This window comes from Anthonomus grandis, chromosome 17, assembly GCF_022605725.1.
Source record: "Anthonomus grandis grandis chromosome 17, icAntGran1.3, whole genome shotgun sequence".
Lineage (NCBI taxonomy): Eukaryota > Metazoa > Arthropoda > Insecta > Coleoptera > Curculionidae > Anthonomus > Anthonomus grandis.
The window spans coordinates 16,129,546-16,149,147 of NC_065562.1; the positions used below are offsets into that span (position 1 = coordinate 16,129,546).

The following is a 19,602-nucleotide window of genomic DNA, read 5'->3' on the forward strand; positions in this document are numbered from 1 at the left end:
GGTAGGTGCTCGCCTGAGGGGCCTCTAATTTAACCCGTATACGATAACTTACTAATATACTAAAACTATCCTCTTAATAATCGTATCTATTATCGCCAAAAAAAAAACTATCAAGTGACAACGGTTTCGGTCATTGTATAAGTCATAAAAGGGTATTCCTTAATGATTCCCGTTCCCTCCAGGATCCTGTATAAAGTTAAGGGAAAGGCCGGAAAGTAGGTTAAAACGCACGATTTCAGGTCCAGTATGCTCTCCTCGTCTGCCCTAACCTAAAACAAATTAACCTAACTCAATTGTTGATATAGGTACATATACCATAAATAAAAGTACACGGTAAACTGGTATTATTTTTTTGGATGTCGATGTTTGTCAAGTATAGTTGCAGTCTAGAGACGTTGATTTTCGTTACTTATCATTACTCGGCTATTAAGTAATCATTTGAAGTATTCGCTACTTTGATTACTGTGCATCTTTTTATTGTTTTAGGTACATTTATTTAGTATATTAATACTGGGAAAACGAAAATAGAATTTACATATATGTCAATTAAAATAAACTTAAACTATAGATTTTGGTTATTTCCACGTTTTCACCATATATTTGTCCAGTGGTTAATAATGTCTTCCCAGATGGTACCAATGTTGCTACTATTTATTATACACAAACTTCACTTGTCAACTTAGAAAAGATTATAGAATAACATTCTAAATTTCCTACTAATTTTGCATCGATTTCTTTTCGAGCAGATTCGAGTGATTTTATTAAACTGTGCCTCGAAATCTAATTGTCGTGTTCATTCTCGACATTTTCTGTTTGCTCGGGAAGTGTATTTAAATCTATTTAAAGTAGAATAGAACTTTATCAAGGTCTAGAACACTGTGTGCAATTAAATTTATCATCTAAGCAAAAGAACCAATTTGTTCCGATTCTAACAGCTGCATTATCTGTAGTTCAGTGCATAATTTTTCTGTTGGCCATATAGACCACATTCTAATAAAAAGAATATCGATAGAAGCCAATTGTATCAATTGTGTCATGTAACAAATATAGCTACGAATGCGGTTTACATATTAGGCCGTTTAGTTTTTTCCTTTTCTTATTGATATTTTTGATGCAAGAATAATTTTGTAGAAGTAAATCTACTATGCATAGTATAAGAGGCTTTTAGTGCGTTAATCAATTCTCTTATCTTCTACAATATGTAACGGTTGAACATCCTTGAGAAGGTTTAAATTTAAAATAAGATTATTTCATTTTTGCTGCCTAGGAATTAGGGTCGACAAAATGACCAAGCAACGAAGTTTTGGCCGAAAACAGACAATGATTCAGAAATGCATATTAGTATATTTGCCTTATGGGCTAATACTAATTAGTGAATACTAAATAACCAAAGTAATCGTTTAATTTTCAGATCGAAATTTGTTACTACGAGTATATAGCTACTTTGTCAATATGTCTCTTGCAGTCGCAGTTTTGTACGCTAATAAAATATTTAAGTTTGTATGCGGTTGTTTTATTATGACATCCTTATGAGCCTGTATTATAATAACAAAAGTTGAAAGGGCCAAATTATGAGTCTTGGTGTTTTATGACAAAAATGTTGTTGGTCAATGCAGATCTATGGAATATTAAGTGATATTGATAGGAGAGTAAGCAAGATAGGGCTTGATAGAAAAAATGATAAGGCACCATCGATAATAGCGTTGGTTATCAATACCGATTAAATTGTGCATATTCGCTAATTATGCCCTGGTTTGCTGCCGACTTATTATTGGGTGTTTGCCTGATTCATATATTTTTTTAATAACAGCTTTAGAAATTTAAGCCTGAGGAATTTAAGGTAATAATAATTAATAGACTTAATTAACCTAGACTAAATTGGATAGAGTGCAAATCAAGGTTAGGAATCCTAAGAGTTTTTCATAAAGGAAGTAGCTCAAACCTGTCGAGGATCACGAGAATGAATCACGAAAGGAGGCAAGACCGTATTGCTTTTGTGGGAAAAAGGGCCATTTTAAAAGGGATTACTTTAAAGGAAACTTAAAATAAAAATCAACTTAATCTGAGGACTAGAAAGTAAGTTATACAGCAATTTACCCAAGAGTACTTGAGTTTCGTGGCATCCTAGATTTCCAAAATCTGAATAAAAATGCTTGTAGTGCCTGGATTTTTAGGATTTTTCCAGGAGAGTTATAAAATATTCCAAGGAATTTTTTACAGTAAAAATCAACTTAATCTGAGCACTAGAAAGTAAGTTATACAGTAAGTTACTCAGGAGTGCTTAATTTCCCTTGGCACCCTAGACATGTCTATCTAAAACCTGGATAAAAACGCCTTGAGTGCATGGATTTTCCAGATTTTTATAGGAAAGCTCCAAGTATTCTTAGGTAACTTATAAAATAAAATATAAATCGACCTAAACACTAGAATTAAAGTTATACGCAATTTACCCAAGGGTACTTGAGTTTCGTGGCATTCTAGACTTGAATTTCTAAAACGTGAATAAAAATGCTTGTAGTGCATGGATCTTTAAGAATTTTTTAGAAAAGTTTAAAAATATTCCAAGGAATTTTCTAAAGCAAAAATCAACTCAATCTGAGCACTAGAAGGTAAGTTATACAGCAATTTACCCAAGAGTGCTTAATTTCCCTGGGCATCCTAGACATGACTATCTAAAACCTAAATAAAAATGCCCTTAGTGCATGGATTTTCCAGGTTTTTCCACAAAGTTACAAAATATTCCCAGGTAACCTATAAAATAAAAATGAACTCGATCTAGGCACTAGAATTAAAGTTATACAACAATTTACCCAAGGGTACTTGTTTGCCGTAGCATCCTAGACTTGAATGTCTAAAACGCGAATAAAAATGCTTGTAGTTCCTGGATTGTTAGGATTTTTCCAGGAAAGTAAAATATTCAAAGGAATTTTTTAAGGTAAAAATCAATTTAATCTGAGCACTAGAAGGTAAGTTATACAGCAATTTACCCAGGAGTGCTTAATTTCCCTTGGCACCTTAGACATGTCTATCTAAAACCTAAATAAAAACGCCTGTAGTGCATGTATTTTCCAGATTTTTTTAGGAAAGCTACAAAATATTCCCAGGTAACTTTAAAATAAAAATGAACCCGATCTGAGCGCTAGAATTAAGGTTATACGGCAATTTACCCTAGAGTACTTGGTTTTCCGTGACATCCTAGACGTGGATTTCCAAAACCTGAATAAAAATGCTTGTAGTTCCTGGATTTTTAGGATTTTTTCCAGGAAAGTTATAAAATATTCAAAGAAATTTTTTAAGGTAAAAATCAACTTAATCTGAGCACTAGAAGGTAAGTTATACAGCAATTTACCCAGGAGTGCTTAATTTCCCTTGGCACCCTAGACATGTCTATCTAAAACTTGGATAAAAACGCCTGTAGTGCATGTATTTTCCAGATTTTTTTAGGAAAGCTACAAAATATTCCCAGGTAACTTTAAAATAAAAATGACCCCGATCTGAGCGCTAGAATTAAGGTTATACGGCAATTTACCCTAGAGTACTTGGTTTTCCGTGACATCCTAGACGTGGATTTTCAAAACCTGAATAAAAATGCTTGTAGTTCCTGGATTTTTAGGATTTTTCCAGGAAAGTTATAAAATATTCAAAGGAATTTTTTAAGTTAAAAATCAACTCAATCTGAGCACTAGAAGGTAAGTTATACAGCAATTTACCCAGGAGTGCTTAATTTCCCTTGGCACCCTAGACATGTCTATCTAAAACCTGGATAAAAACGCCTTTAGTGCAAGGATTTTCCAATTTTTTCTAGAAAAGTTACAAAATATTCCCAGGTAACTTATAAAATAGCAATGAACTCGATCTAGGCATTAGAATTAAAGTTATACGGCAATTTACCCAAGGGTACTCGAGTTTCCCGTGGCATCCTATACTTGAATTTCTAAAACGTGAATAAAAATGCTTGTACTGCATGGATTTTTAAGATTCTTCCAGAAAGGTTATAAAATATTCCAAAAAATTTTTTAAAGTAAAAATCAACTCAATCTGGGCACTAGAAGGTAAGTTATACAGCAATGTACCCAGGAGTGCTTAATTTCCCTTGGCACCCTAGACCAAGTTGTTGAATGTTGACTCAATTGCGGAATTTTTTTGTAAAAATTATGAAATTTCAGATATGGGTCAGTTTGATTTGCAGGATGCTAAGGAATCTGTAATACCACTCGATACAGGCTAATTAAAATAGAATAGGTAGAACTAAAGAAATTAGCTTTTTCAGAAGTTAATAGGGGGGTTGTTATATATATCTCTGTTAATTCTAGGCCAGATATTACAGTTAGTGTAAATACTTATTATAGTCAACATAATAAAAAAAAAAAGTTTGTTTATATTAAATTTACACACTTATAATACTAAAATAACAACAACATCAATCTAGTAGAACTTATATACCTGAGACTCATAAAACTCCTTGATAAACTTCAAGAACCCGACGACGGTATCCTCCCCCTGGAACGACATCTTCGGGAATTTCCTTCGGGCGAAATCGACCCACTGGCCCTGGATGTGTTCCTTCCTGGACGTTTCCGAGATGGCGCCGTACAGGGTTTCCGTGGCGATTCCCAAGGGAACCCCGTTGGTCGAAACACCCGAGCAGTTCAGGATGAAACGCCACTTACGGTCGTTGGACCAAAAGAGAACGTGCCTGAAAAGGGAAACGTCCAGAGATTTTCTTTTTGTTGTTAAAATCTGAGGGGGACTACATAGAGTCACGGTTTCAAAACATTTTTTTAATTCAAAAATGCGGTTACACGTGTTTTACTCCTAAAAGCATCATCAGACGTTAAAAATCAGTTTCAAGTAACCATGACCTGAAAGCATGTTGTAGCCCTAAGATTTTAGGTCTGATGATGCCATTACGAACAAAACACGTGTAACCGTTTTTTTTAAATTAAAATTCTTGTTTTTGAGAATCTAGGTCACTTGGAGAAATTGGACGACTTTTCAATTTTTCGTTGTTGTTATTGTTATTTACCCCAGAACGTTTTTAATGTGAGGCCGATCTGCTGGTTCGTACATCAACATCCAGGTCGCCAAGTCTATGAACGTTTCGTCCGTTACGTCCAGGTTCACTTTCAGTTGGATCGCGTTGGACGTTTCCAGGTTTTTTAGGATGGTGCCCACGTCCACGCCGAAGGGATGGATGCCTCCGGATATGATGAAGTAGATTAACATCCCTGGAAAAAGAGGGATTTTTTCTGGACGTTCTGAGCTTGGAGGAAAAAGTGCATTTGGATTGTCAGTATCCCAGATCTTGGGTGGGTTTATTGTGAGTTTTATGGTACAGATACAGATAATTTTAAGCAGTAAAAAAATGGTTGCGTAAGAGCTTACGCAGAGCTATTTAGGTACTTATTCACAGCAAACTGTGTTCAAATAATAATGAATATTTAAATATATATTTTTTATAATTTTTGTGTTTTATTTGGCTTTTTAAGAAGAAGTTTTTAGATGTTTGGGAATACTGTAATTATTTAGGAATTTTCCAGATCCTGGAGAAACCATTGATAACATTAAAAATCTGATTTCTTCAATGAATTAATTCGACAAAGTGAGTTAAAGAAAAGTGTAATATCGATGAATTTATTTTAATTATTCAAAATTTTCCAGACTCTGGAAAAACTATTGATCGTACAAAAAAAATTGATTTCACCATTAAATTAATTAAAAAATGTTAGCTGAAAAAGAGTACCATTTCCATGGATTTAATTTAATTATTTAAACAATTTCCAGATTCTGTACAAACTATTTATGGTACCAAGATGTTGATTACACTATTAAACTAGTGAGAAAAAATTAGATTAAAAATAGTGGCATATCAATGGGTTTACTATAATTATTTAGGAATTTTCCAGATTTTGGAGAAACTATTGATGATATCAAAAATCTGATTTCTTCAATAAATTAATTCGACAAAAGGAGCTGAAGAAAAGTGCAATGTCGATAAATTTATTTTAATTCAAAATTTTCCAGACTCTGGAATAACTATCGATGGTACAAAAAAATTTGATTTCACCATTAAAGGAGTGAGAAAAAGTTACCAGAAAAAGAGTACCATGTTGAAGGGTTTACTATAATTATTAAGGAATTTTCCAGATTCTTAAAAAAAATTGATAGTACCAAAAATTTGAGTTAACTGTAAAATTAGTTAAGAAAACTAAGCTGAAAAACAGTACCATGTTTGAAAACAGTACCCGGTTTTGGAAAACCCATTGATTAAGAAAGTTAGCTAAAAACAAGTACCATGACGATAGATTTATTTTAAATATTAAGAAAAACTCTAGATTCTGAAGAAACTATTGATAGTATGATGTTAATGGGTTTTTTGTAATTTTTCTCAATACCTGCAACTTGTATATCAGAACAAATAGAGCACTCCATAGCGGACGTCAGCCTATAAACCCGATAAGTCTCCTGAGAAAACCATATAAGTGACGACTTAGGCGCCTCTATTAGCTTAAAAAGTGCCTAAAATAAAACTCGATTATATTCCAATCAAAAAAAACTGTTTTAGTACCTTATTTATTCCAAACTCTGCCAACCTGACCACCCCATGAATATCAATAAAAATATTGGAAGGCTTCAGGTTACCGTGTATAATAGGAACAGGTTGCTGATGCAAAAACGCCAAGCCGTTCAAAAACTGCTTGATAATCTCCATCTGAGTTAAATGTTCGAAAACCACCTTTTCGGCATTTTCCTTTAGCAGCAGCACATATTGCCCAATGTTGTACTCGCACAGTGGCGTGGCCACTATCAGTTTATTCTCCTCATAATCGCAAGCAAAATAGTTCAGAATATGTTTGTTTCTTACACCTGCATTAACATCATTAGACCTCTCACTCACTAGTGAGTTAGTCATAAAGTCCAGTTCAGAGATCTATTAGAATCTTTGATGTGTCGCAGATGCCGCACTAACTAGTCCGTGCGCCTATTGTTTTTCCAAAACATTTTACCCTTTTGTGTCAAAAAGTAAATATTTAATGCCTTAATCCACAGAATAAATGGGCCTAAGTAATTCGTACCACCTATTCTCTCATCACTTGTTATAAACACCCCACTGATGGCGCTAAAAACTAAACTTATTAAATTAAAATTTTTGGTTAAACTCATTTTACGTACTTGTGTAATACGTGGGCGCATGTAGTCAAATTTTACGCATCAAATGTATAAATTTTTTAAAAAAAGCTTAAAACATGTATTTATTTAATGAAATGATTACATATCGCTTAGATTATTACTTTATGACTCTTTCCACTTAAAATTTTGCGATTTAAACATGTGACAATACAAGCAACACGGGCACACGGACTATTCGCGGCACATCAAAGATTCTAATATATCTCTGAACTGAACTATATAAGTTTTTACCTAATAAGGGATTAATGAGAGACTTCAGAGTCTTACAGACACTATGCTTGCTGGGGATCTTTTTGACAGCCAAAGGCCGCTCGCTGGCACTCAGTCCTAAAGTGACCAAATTAAAGTTGCCACCCTGTGATATCACGTGACTTCTCTCCGGATATCGACTCACTAGCACCTCACCGCCTGAATCCAGAGGTTCCAAATAGTATTTCCACTTTTTTGTTTCTTATATAATTAACTTACCTTGAAGCATCTGTCTCTGCTTCATATCGAGCAAATGTTCGATCTTATCAGACCATCTGCTCTTCTGACTGTCTGGAAGAACTTCCTTGCCACTCGGTTTGCTCAATATCTTCAGCACCATTTCCGAGTACTTTCGCTCGGGTTCATTACGTTTGGTGCCTTCGGATTTCCTGATCGGTGCCTTAACGTCTTCGTCCAGGAGTTTTTCTATGGAGGGAATCAGGTGGTACGCTCCTTGCATGGTCTTTAATTTGACTTCTAAGGCTTTACGCTTGTTTGGAGGCTTTGCAGGGCTATGGAGAGAGAGAGAGATATTTATTATAGACGCACCGGTAGTCAGAATTTTTATGTAAATAAGTCATATAAATAAGCAAATGAATACATCTATAAAATATCCTGTGTACAATATAAGAGTATGTGTATGTAAATAGACTGGACAAACAGATAAATAAATACAACAAAAACGAATAAATAAATAAATCTAAAATGTCTATGTACATTGCTTGTATATATCAATGATCTGAATAATAAAAAATGTGTCTTCTTTAATTTGTTCTCAAATCTTTGAGTGTATTTTTCTTTCTTTTAGAAAGGAGATAATTAATTCATTGTATTTAGGGCTGAGTAAGGTTTTGATTTTGTTAGATAAGTTATATTTTAGCATATTAGAGTCTTTATATTTAATACAATCAATTCGTGGGTGATTTGTGTGTGGCCTATTCTAAGTCTGGTTATTAATTAGATTTAAGGGATTTTAAAATTAATATTGCTCTTAAAATAGTGAAAAAAAGTACTACCCAAGCAACACACGATGGTTAAATAAACGTTTATTTTTGGTTTAAAACAGACGTACATTTTTGGTTGAAGCTCAGCTATAAATGTCATTCACGTTTATCAAGAAGGTTTATTACAATCATGTTAATAGTATACAGTCTAACTTTTTAGTATGGTATATTGTATACTATTTAAAGACGTTCAAAAAATTATATAATATAACTTTAATACCAATATATATTTTTTTTTAATTTGCAAATGTGTTTTATGCATCAGGGGGCATTTTTCGATGTAAAAAAAATTATTTTTAGCAATGGCTCCCATAGGGGATTTATCTTAAATATTATTTAATTAAAAAAAGTACACCACTGCATTTTTCTTATAATAAATAATAGTATATAAATATATATATTTATTATATATACGGTTGATAAATATATTAGTAGTTTTAATTTAAAAACTCTATTTTTGAACCTAGATAATGAAAAGGCGTTTTTTCGAGTTTTACTCGAAAACGTTAAGGTTATGTGAGAAAAGTATAGATACAAAAACTATAGATTTTTTTATCATTTATAATTTTCTTAAAAAGCATTTGTTAGCAGGCAATTATTTTGTGCAAAAAAATCGTTTTTCATTAAACCTACCCTTAACCCCCCACCCACCCCACACAACTTACCAGTAAGAAATTGTTTTCAAAAATCATTGTTTTCCAAAATATTGCGCATGAATAACAGCTGAGTTCGTCGTTTATATCTAACCTAATAACACAGTTTTTTTTATTTAAATTTAATATAATTATATATATATATATCTATATTAATAAATATTTAATACAAAAACAGTATTATTAGGTTAAATATTATAGACGAAAAACGGTGATTTTTCAAAAGAATTTCTTACTGAGAAAATGTTTGGGGTGGGTGGGTGGGGGGTAAGGGTTGTGTTGATAAAAAACAGTGTTTCTGCAGAAAATATATAATCATTATTTAATTTAATAATACTTTTTAAAATATTTAAAAATTGAAAATTTAATGCACTATTTTAATTGATACAACAGTAGTTTTATTGTAAGAAGTAAATTTAAAAAATAAAGTATCTAATTCATGGCAGTGGGTTGGAAGTGCCTAGGCAGTGGTTGTGCTATTCCTTGGAGCAAAACGTTTGTTACTGTGAACCTTGTTGGTTATTTGGTGATAGATCAAAACCATATTTCAGAATTAACTGGGTACAAGGAATATCCAATTAGGGCATGTTATCCAGAAAAATTAATAAGCACGAAAATGCCAATTTTCATATCTAATAATGTGTTATTTATGATGCCTGGAAGGTAAATAAATGTATAGATTCTCAGATGGAAGACATTCTCCGAAAGAAAGCCAATTTTTGGAGGCAAGTTTTACGTCGAATTATAGATGTCACATTAACTCTGGCAATACGCAATCTCCCATTTAGAGAACACCGGGTTTCAAAACATAAAGTTGAAGGGACTCTAGTAGGTGGAAATTTTTTATCAATTATAAATTTACTAGCAAGATACGACCCAATTCTACAACGATTACTAGAGAAACCAAGTGGATCAATTAGATATTTAAGTCCTACGGTACAGAATGAGCTTATCAATCTAGTGGCGGGACAACGAGAAACTGAGTTATTTATTGAAATCAGAGATGCTCCTTTTTTTTCAATTATTCTGGACACAACACAAGACATTACCAAAATTGACCAACTTAGTCTAATATTTCGCATTGTTAAAATTATCAAGGACGAAAACCGTCAAATGCCAAAAGATATTCAGATTAAGGAGATTTTTACAGGATTTTTTGCTGTTAGTGATCATACTGCCACAGGATTATTACAGTTTGTGAACGATGTGCTTACGAAGAAAAATATCGAGATTTCCAAATGTCGTGGTCAGGGGTATGATGGCGCTAGTGTCGTGAGTGGATGCTACAATGGTTTGCAAGCGAAAATAATTGATATGGAAAAAAATGCTCACTATGTGCATTGCGCAGCATAATTTAAATTTGGTTATTAATGATGCTATTAACGGAGTATCCCAAGTTTCTAATTTCTTCGATCATGTGGGTGCTTTGTATGTATTTTTTTCAAGCAGTGTAAAAAGGTGAGACTTGTTAAAACAGTCTCCTGTTAGAAGCATTACATTAAAAAATCTAGCTCCTACTCGTTGGGCTCCGAGGTACGATGCTTTGGTTGCCTTAAGGGCTAATTATAAAGAACTTTTGCATGCTTTGACAGATATCATTTTAAGAGGTAAACCGAGTGAAAGAAGCGAAGCAACAGGTCTAAAAAAATATATCGAAAAATTTGATTTTATTTTACTTATTGTGCTATTTTCGAAAATATTGCCTCACAATACTTACAATCCAAAGATTGTGATATGATGGAGGCTACAGCTTATTTAGAAAGTGCCTATAAAGAAATAATAAACTGTAAAGAAAATTTTGATGAACTTAAAAGTGAGGCAATAATTTTAGCAGATAGCTGGGGCGTAAACACTGAGTTTTTAGAAAAACGAGCAAAAAAAGTTAAAAAGTATTTTGATGAACTTCTGAGTGATTATAGGTTTTCCGATGTCGAAAAGAAGTTTAAAATCTCAGTATATAATGCTGCTCTAGATATTGTAATCAACCAGTTAAAAAAACGACTATCAGGTTTTCACAATGTTTCTTCAAAATTTAACTTTCTATTCCCAAAATTTCTTATTGAGTTAAGTGATGATGATGAACTTAGGAAAAGGGCGGTATTGTTATTTGAACAATATAATGACGATTTACAATATGAAATTGGGGTCGAAACACTAAACTTTAGGTCTACTTTTCGAACTGAAATTGTTATCATCATACTGCCACGGCTAGTTTTAAAAATGTATATGCAGCGTTTTTATTATTTTTAACAATTCCAGTGACTACTGCTTCTGCAGAGAGATCTTTTTCGAAATTAAAAATAATAAAAAATTATTTAAGAAGTACTATGTCGCAATCGAGACTTCGAATCGAGTAACTTGGCTCTTTTGAGCATCGAAAATGAAAGAGGTCAAGGTTTGAATCTTGAGTGTTTAATAGATCTCTTTGCAGAAAGCATATGTCGAAAAAAAGAGTTTTCATAATGGGTAGACGACGGAAAGGTTTATATTAATATAATATTTTGTTAAAAAATTATCGAGTTTTTATTTTTTTGCCCCCCTCGCCCTCTTCAGAAATGGCATGAGCGCGACTGGGTTCTGATGCCCGGCGCCACTAAACGAAGCTACGATTCATGCATAATCGTAAGGGACACGATCATCATTTCAATAAAATATTGAAACTAACAAGCTTCATATGAAAAAATTCAATTGAAATAGCTATGGTGATCATTTTATTAAATAATCTAAAATGCGCCTTTTTTATAATAAAATAATTTTTTCCATAAAAATTCGGTAATTTGTCATTTCTTTCCAGGCAATTGACGATATTTTTCTAGTCGTTCAATTTTTGGATATCATCCCATTTTTTTAAAGGAAATTCGAATTATTTATTTTTTCTTACATGGAAATTTAGGTCATTTGATTTTTTTTTTCCTAGAAGTTCGGATAAATTAAAATTTTCGTCTAGGAATTAAAAAATGTTTTTTCCATTTTTTTTTTGCAAATTTGGGTAAATTCTCTTTTTTTACAAAGAAATTTAAATATTCTCTGATTATTTATAGGGAAATTCAGGTAATTTCTCATATTTACCAAAGAGGATGTTTTTAATTTTTTCCAGGCAGTCGAGGATATGCCTCCATTTGTTTCCAAAAAAAATCATATAATTTGCCATTTTTTCATAAAAATTCCTAATTCGATGCACAATTTTAACGGATCTGACTGTCCATTTAATAAAACAGGTAAATTTAGAATAAAATTTCAAATTAATACCTAATCGTAATAGGCGCGATTATCATTGCAATAAAATAATGAAATTGACATTCATTTCACTTGTATGCATAATTTTAATGGATATGATGATTCTTTTTCCACTTGGTTTTCACTCCTTTAAAGGATTTTCAGTCCAGATTATGAGTTTGTGTATAAAAACGTTAATAAAGCGCCTATAAAGGTTTAATTTATAGAGTACGTAAATTAAACGAAATTTCCATACATTTGTGTAAATATTTAGAAAAATATAGCACAATGCCATAACTCATGAAAAAATTAATAAAAATATCTTTTATGCTGTTCATATATTTAAATTCCAGGCATTTCTTGAATATTATATTTCGATTATAATTCTTCATTCTTTATTATATATATTTCTTAACTAATATCCGGGTTTTTAGTGGAATTTTTTATGACTTCCAGGCATTTGAGGTTTTTGTTTTCAGTTTTGCCACACTTCCTAAAGGATTTAGGATTGTGCTACACGTCATGTCAATAACTTAAAAATCTCAATTTTTTTGCTTAAATTTCCATTTTTCAAAACCTACTCGTTGATTTTTACATTTAAAAATATAAGAGTAACTAACTAAAAGGTTTAAGCAGGTTTTTGCTTTAGGCTTTTAGAATAATTTATCTATCTTTTAAATATTTGTTTTCATATTGTTCCAGGTATTTAAAAAAATATTTTTAGAGTTTTTGGTGCAAGTCCTTAAGTCTTCCTTTTTTTTCATTACTCCAATGTTTTGTTAAATTTTTTATTTTATTCCAGGCATTTCTCATACCATCCATAGATATTTAAATTGATTTCTCATTTATTCCAGTGCTTTCAGTCTCTTATTCACATTTAGTCCTGGATATATTCTACTCTACTTGGAAAGAAATTCTAGAATAAGGTGTCGATCATTTTTCTGAAATTTTCCAGTATCCTAAATAACTGATTTTACCGTTAAATTCCTGAGAAAAAATTAGCTGAAAAAGAGTACCATATCGATAGCCTTGCCGCAATTTTTAATTAATTTCCAGAAAACTTTTACCCTCAAACATTTACCTCAGCAAGCTCATCTCATACAGGTACAACCCCGGTGGTTCACTCTCCATAACAGTGGGCAACCCATCCATGACGGAAATCTTAATATCCTCCCTATTCTCCCCAAAACCGTTCAAAACATTCTCGACATAACTGAGAAACGACTCCTCAGACACATTGGAGTAAGTCGTGTATTGCACTTTAACATTTTCCACGGCGCATGCGTCCGACATAAGCGTTTTCCCATTAACTGGAAACTTTAAAAGGGTGGACTCCAGTTGGTAAATGTTCTTGATGGCCTCGGGCAAGTTGGAGTGAGCCAGCGAACAAATGGAGCTCAACAGATGGCTGAAGTTCGCCTGCAGGTCTGTGATTGCTTGTTTTTCTGATAATGCCGCTTTTTTACCTGAAAAATCACCATAAACACAGCATTTATTTCAAGCTTTTTTGCCTCACCATGTTTTCCAGACTTCCCAATCAGTTCCCAATTATTTTTAGTCCTGGTTACAATGATCTCCAAAAGTTCCTTCAAGTATTCCACCACTTCTTTCAGTGCCGCCTCCAGGGTCACCGCGTTAGCAGTATTATCAAAGTTCAAAGAAATTTTTTTCATGTACTGAATGGCCGCCTGAAAGTGAAACCTTTTGCAACAACAATCAGGACAGTTCACGCGAGTACCTTCAGCTTCCTTTTGTCAGTTTTCATTTTATCACCGAACACTGACCAGTCGTTAAAGGGCAACTTAAAGATCTTCGATTTCCACTCAGGAAACGTTGGCACATACGGGACCTCCTCTTTCACCTGGTTTTGCTCCTCTTGAGTTTTCAGAAAGTGCTTCAAGGAGCTCGTTATAGGGTTCCTGGACTCACTGAATTCTGGACCGGTGTAGAATGGACAGAACAGCTCGTCAGTCATAATTGAATTGACCTAGAAGGAGTCTTTTTAGGAAATTTGGTAATTTAGGCTTATTGGCTTACAAGTTGTTCGTTTTCCTTTATATCTTTGCTCAGTTGCTGCTCGAATATGGTTTGGGCATCCTCAGTGTCTGCTGGGGCTTCTTTTACGTCTTCTGTTGGGGATTCTACAGCTTCTTGCACGTCATCTTCTTTGACATCTTTCTTTTCTTCATTTATTATTGTAGCACAGTTGCTTTCTGAATCCTCTGTTTCTTTTACAATTTGCACATCTTCCTTTTTGGTTTTGCTATCATCAGTGTTCTTAAGACGTTCTGCCAGTTCCATGTTCTTAATCTTCGTTAGTTTCGCCTTCAGGACTTTCGATCTGCGTTTTGACTTTTTAACGTTGAACTCGCTTTTGTCCTCTACGGGCTCTTTTGATGGCTCCCCACCGGTTCCCTGGATGACGTTCAGGAAGCGTCGCACCTTTTTCACCTTCTTCTTCATCAGTTTCTGTCTTTTTTCATCGGCACAGTCCTTCTGGCAGGTGCATCCCTCCGGTAAGTTCCGGAATACTTGCCCGAACTCGGCGTATTGATTTTTCGCCCACTCCAGCCCCATCTCGTTCATCGTACAAAACAAAATGACCGCCTGAAAGGCCAACTTGAAGTGTACACCCTCGTTTTTGACGATTTTCAAGCAGGATTTTATGACGTTACATCTCAACAATTGGTCCGACAGTTTCGCTTGGATGTCGCTCTTGAACCCCACCACTTGGTCGTTGTAGTAGAGCAGCTCTTGGAGGAGTTGGAGGAGCAGTTTTTGTTTTTCGATATTCTTGGATCTTAGGGCCTGAAGGGAGATCTTAATAAAAAAAATCGTCGGTTTGTTTTTTTGTTGCATGGTAAACTTACGTCGGCCATCAAATCGAACACGCAAAAGTCCAAAATGATTTTCAAACCGTTTTCGGTGTGTTGCACGATGTACTGGGCTAAAGTTCTCAGCATTTCGGTTTCTTGGTCTGATACTTTGTCTTTTTTCAGTATAATGTCCACCACCTCCATTCGTCTCTAAACGGGAAGTGAGAGAGACCATTAAAGACATTCTGGGATGTATATCCGATATACACTATACCCGAAAAACACTATTTCCAGACACTCTTAATTAAATGAAAACATCATATAGAAAATAGAGGAAAAATGAATTCTCATGTATATATCCCTCTGTCATTTTGAAAGTTAGAGCAGGATGGGAATAAAGTGATATTTTTCTGGTATATTTAGACCAATTATACCCGAAAAACACTATTTCCAGATGATCCAGCAAATATTAATAAAATGAAACCATGATATAGTTAATAGTAGGAAAAGTTGAATTCTCATTTATATATCCCTCTCTCATTTTGGAAAAAATGGAGAAGGATGGGAATAAAGTGATATTTTTTGGTATAATTAGACCAATTATATCCTATCTTGTACCACCACATATAATTATTATTATACTACCAAGGTCCTTGCAATATTTAAATGTTTTGTATAATGCATTTATAAGGCCATATTGTAACCTCAATTTCTTGGACTCTAGAGGACATTTTTTGGTTTAATTTGAAAACCAATAGACATATGTTAATATATTTTTTAAATCAAAAAAGGAAGTTCCTGAGGATGAATTTTAGGGTAGAAACTTGATTCTATATTAAAGAATTCGTTAGTTATGGCAGTTTTGGTTGAGGCACTTTTTTTCTCTAAATTTCTTTGTAAATTTTCACTTCTCTGAAGAATATTTTAATGAAATAGATAGAATATTTCTAAAAAAATTTTACTGCAAGAAAGGCCATTTCTCTCCCAATATTTTCATATATAAACGACCCCTGTACCTCAAAAACTTTTTGAGTTTGAGGCATTTTTCTCTACAAAAGTACCAAAGACCAGCAAATTTGTAGCTTTAAAACTAATAGCGGCAAAATTAAGATGATTGGTTATTAGTAAACATTTCTGGATATAACTTGGGAACCAATTGACCTATTGTCATATTTCTTGTGTTACTATATAAGGAAATTCCTGAGGATACATTTTAGGGTAAAAACGTGATTCTGTATTAAGCATTTGAGTAGTTTTTAAACCCTAGTGCACCAATAACATTTTTATTCATGACCACACATAATTGCACATATCTCAAGAACCACTGAAAATATTTTCATTTTCTTTTACACCCAAATAGGCTCATTCCTGAGGACGAATTTAAGACTAGAAGCGTGGTAATGATTTTATAAAATTGTGCCGTTATTAATGCTTCTTCAATCAAACATTTTTTTTCATTTTTATCTCTCTAGAAGAAGTGAGGTTCTAAAAGGTCTATACTCCTACCTTAATAAAATCCCTAAAAGACAAATCCTTTTGCAACTCGAAAATGATCCTTTCGGCTATCGGAAAGGGCGGTTTACCCAATTTCGCTCCGGTAATAATCGCGTAACACAAAGCGGTTCTGTAGTGATTATCCTCTTTAGTGAAATCCGCTCCACTATTAATCAAAGTGTTCACTATATTAAGGTTATTGCGGAAACATGCGGTCATCAGTGGTGTCACCCCGTTTATATTGGTTATATCCAGGTTAACCTATAGAAACATCATTAAATAAGGACAAACAATTAACCTTAAAAAAACAACCTTTTTCTCTAAAAGTTTCTCAATGAACTTCTCCCATTGCCTTCTCACTGCTATATGTAATATAGTGTGTCCGTTCTTATTGGTGGCATTGACGTCTATCTCGCTCACTTTAAGCACCCTATCCCAAAACTCTATAAAAGTGTTTTCCTCCCATAGTTTATGCTCCAGGGCAATTATAATGAGGTTTTCGTTATTTTCGATTTTGATATTCGGGTCGGCCCCATGGTCCAACAGGTACTCTATTATGTTCAGGTATTTATAGCGTACGGCCCATATTAAGGCTGTAGTGCTGTTCTAAAGAGGAAAATGTCACTTTCTAAGAAATGGTCCATCTTTTCTCAAAGAGACCGGGTTGCATGAAACAGTAATGAAACAAACTCTAAGTCACAGGTCTCAAGTTTATTAAATTAAAGTCAGAGGATCACACGTTTTCGCCCATACTATGCAGTGAATACACAGGTGTATCTGATGATGCCTAGTATGGGCGAAACACGTGTAATCCTCTGACTTTAATTTAATGAATTTGAGTGACTTAAATTATTTCATTATTATTAAATGTGCCTTTAATAGTACATAGTAGGGATGTTTTAGGGGACTTACTGGCCCAAGTTGGTTAATATTCAAGCCATTACTCACTGCTTTTTGCAGTATGTCAAATCTGTTTAGGATGACACAGCCGATGGCTATAGGAATGCTTGCCTGAAATATTCGTTAATTAAGAATGATATTTTTTTTAAAATTTAATTTTTTACCACTTCCTTAATTTTTAGTGCCACCTTCAATTTCGAGAGGTCGTCAGCACTGAAGTAGGCGTAAGGGTTGTACTTTGTGGCCCTATTAAACTGGTCACCGGTCGATTTGGATTTGTTGCCTTTTTTGCCTTTTCTTCGTGAGGTCATTGTTGTAGAATGTTTGTAAATTTTCCTGTTTTTTTTCGTAAATTTGACAAGTTGTCCAGCATCAAACTTGAGTTTGTTAGGTGGGTCACAGGTATGAAAAAATGACTGGACCACATTCAGCAAATGGAACCTGAATGTTCTTAATGCAGTCAGAAATTTTTTTTGGAGCGTTCACTGTTTTGTTATGTTTGGTGTTGTTATTTGATGCAGTAGGGATTGTGAATAAGGTCCTAAATTTAATACACTTTTTTTTTATTTATTTTTATTTATTTATTTATTTATTTCCAAATTACAATTTAACCTATATTACTTTCCTTAATTCTAAAACATGTAAAGAAATAAATAATAAGTAAACCCCACTGAAACCAGTGATTTGTGCGTGGGTTTAGAGTTATAACTTAAATTTACCCAATACCTAATAATAGCATTAATATATACAATAATAAGCAAACTTTATATTAATAATAAATGAGTGCCCCATTATATTAGGGATTATTTTTCCTGTTTTAATCTATCCCAGTTAATGAATGTTCACGTTAGCGTTAAGTCTATATATCAAAATTGTATTGTAGTTTTTTTTCTCTTTTCCCTTTCTCTCCTTTTCCCTTTTCCCTCCTTACCCCAGTAATACAATGAACGAATTCCCACGCATTGATCCCAATATTCACTATTATCTAACTTCAAAATTGTCTTGATTATTTTTGTTAATTAGGTTTAGAATCTATATAAGTTTATATACTTTATGCAAGCTGTTCTACCTTGCTCCAGTAACCATTTTTTTAGGCCTGTTTTAAAAGATGGAATATATAAAATATTTCGTAAGTTCTGTGGAATGAAGCGGTATACATGTGGTCCCAAGAATTGTAGAGATCTTTGCCCAATTCCTTTATATGTCCTGTCAGTTTTATTTATCTTATTATTTTTATGTCTAGTATTGTGATCGTGTGTAATGTTTTGTAGTTCGGTCCTCTTTTTGTGTTGCCTTGTTAGCATCTTAAAACAAAAGATTTGGTTAATATCTAATAAGCGGTTTTCTTTGTACAGTAAATCGCTTGGATATCGCCTTTCCTTGCCAAACATTATTTTTAGAAAAAGTTTCTGCATTATCTCCAACTTCTTTAGATGTACATCATAGGCCCCACCCCAACCCAAAATTCCATACTGAATATCAGAATATACTAATGAGTAATATATTAACTTTATTTGAAACGTATCTAGTATTTGCTTAATTTGTTTAAATTTAAATATAATATACTCTAAGTTTTTTTATGGTATTCTCGATATGTATATTCCATTTTAATAAATTATCAACATACACACCCAGATATTTAATGGATTGAGCTTCCTCAATATTCAGTTGATGTTGATTTATATGTAAGCTTGAAAATCCGGGTCCATTTTTCTTAGAACAACTAAATGCCAGATATTTCGTTTTTTCAAAATTTATAGTTAAATACATTTCATCAAACCAATCCTTAATGTAGGACATATCACGCTCCGCTTTTGCCTTTACATCACCCCAGGAATTCCCTTCATAAAACACGACTGTATCATCCGCAAAGGAAGAGATTTGACCTTCGTAATTACCCTGCAATAGTCCGTTAATATAGATAGAAAATAATATTGGTCCAAGAACTGTGCCCTGGGGTAGACCAAATTCAAGCTTGGTTTCTCTACTTAAGAAATCATCTATTTGCACTTGTTGCCTTCTATTGGAAAGGTATGACTTAAAAATATCCAGAACTTTACCTCTAAATCCGTTTGCTTC

The 19,602-nt window shown here is 33.4% G+C and overlaps 1 protein-coding gene across 4 annotated transcripts; it reads right to left on the reverse strand.

The window, feature by feature from the left end:
• Window positions 1-66: 66 nt before the first annotated feature.
• LOC126746447 (uncharacterized) lies at window positions 67-17,917 on the reverse strand. Of its 4 annotated transcripts, none has more exons than XM_050454704.1 (16): window positions 17,691-17,917; window positions 17,536-17,634; window positions 16,936-17,229; window positions 16,636-16,884; window positions 15,184-15,339; window positions 14,351-15,133; window positions 14,052-14,300; window positions 13,830-14,001; window positions 13,395-13,779; window positions 7,660-7,952; window positions 7,423-7,599; window positions 6,569-6,897; window positions 6,396-6,519; window positions 5,027-5,228; window positions 4,444-4,696; window positions 67-269 (listed from the first exon to the last, which is right to left on the reverse strand). In XM_050454704.1, exons 1-16 carry the CDS (start codon window positions 17,832-17,834, stop codon window positions 111-113), a joined length of 4,068 nt encoding a protein of 1,355 aa, XP_050310661.1. In that variant the 5' UTR covers window positions 17,835-17,917; the 3' UTR covers window positions 67-110. The 4 variants fall into 4 exon arrangements, with proteins under 4 accessions (XP_050310661.1, XP_050310662.1, XP_050310660.1 ...); XM_050454705.1 differs by having other exon boundaries at window positions 14,351-15,121; window positions 17,688-17,916; XM_050454703.1 differs by having other exon boundaries at window positions 17,688-17,916.
• Between the last annotated feature and the right edge of the window lie 1,685 nt (window positions 17,918-19,602).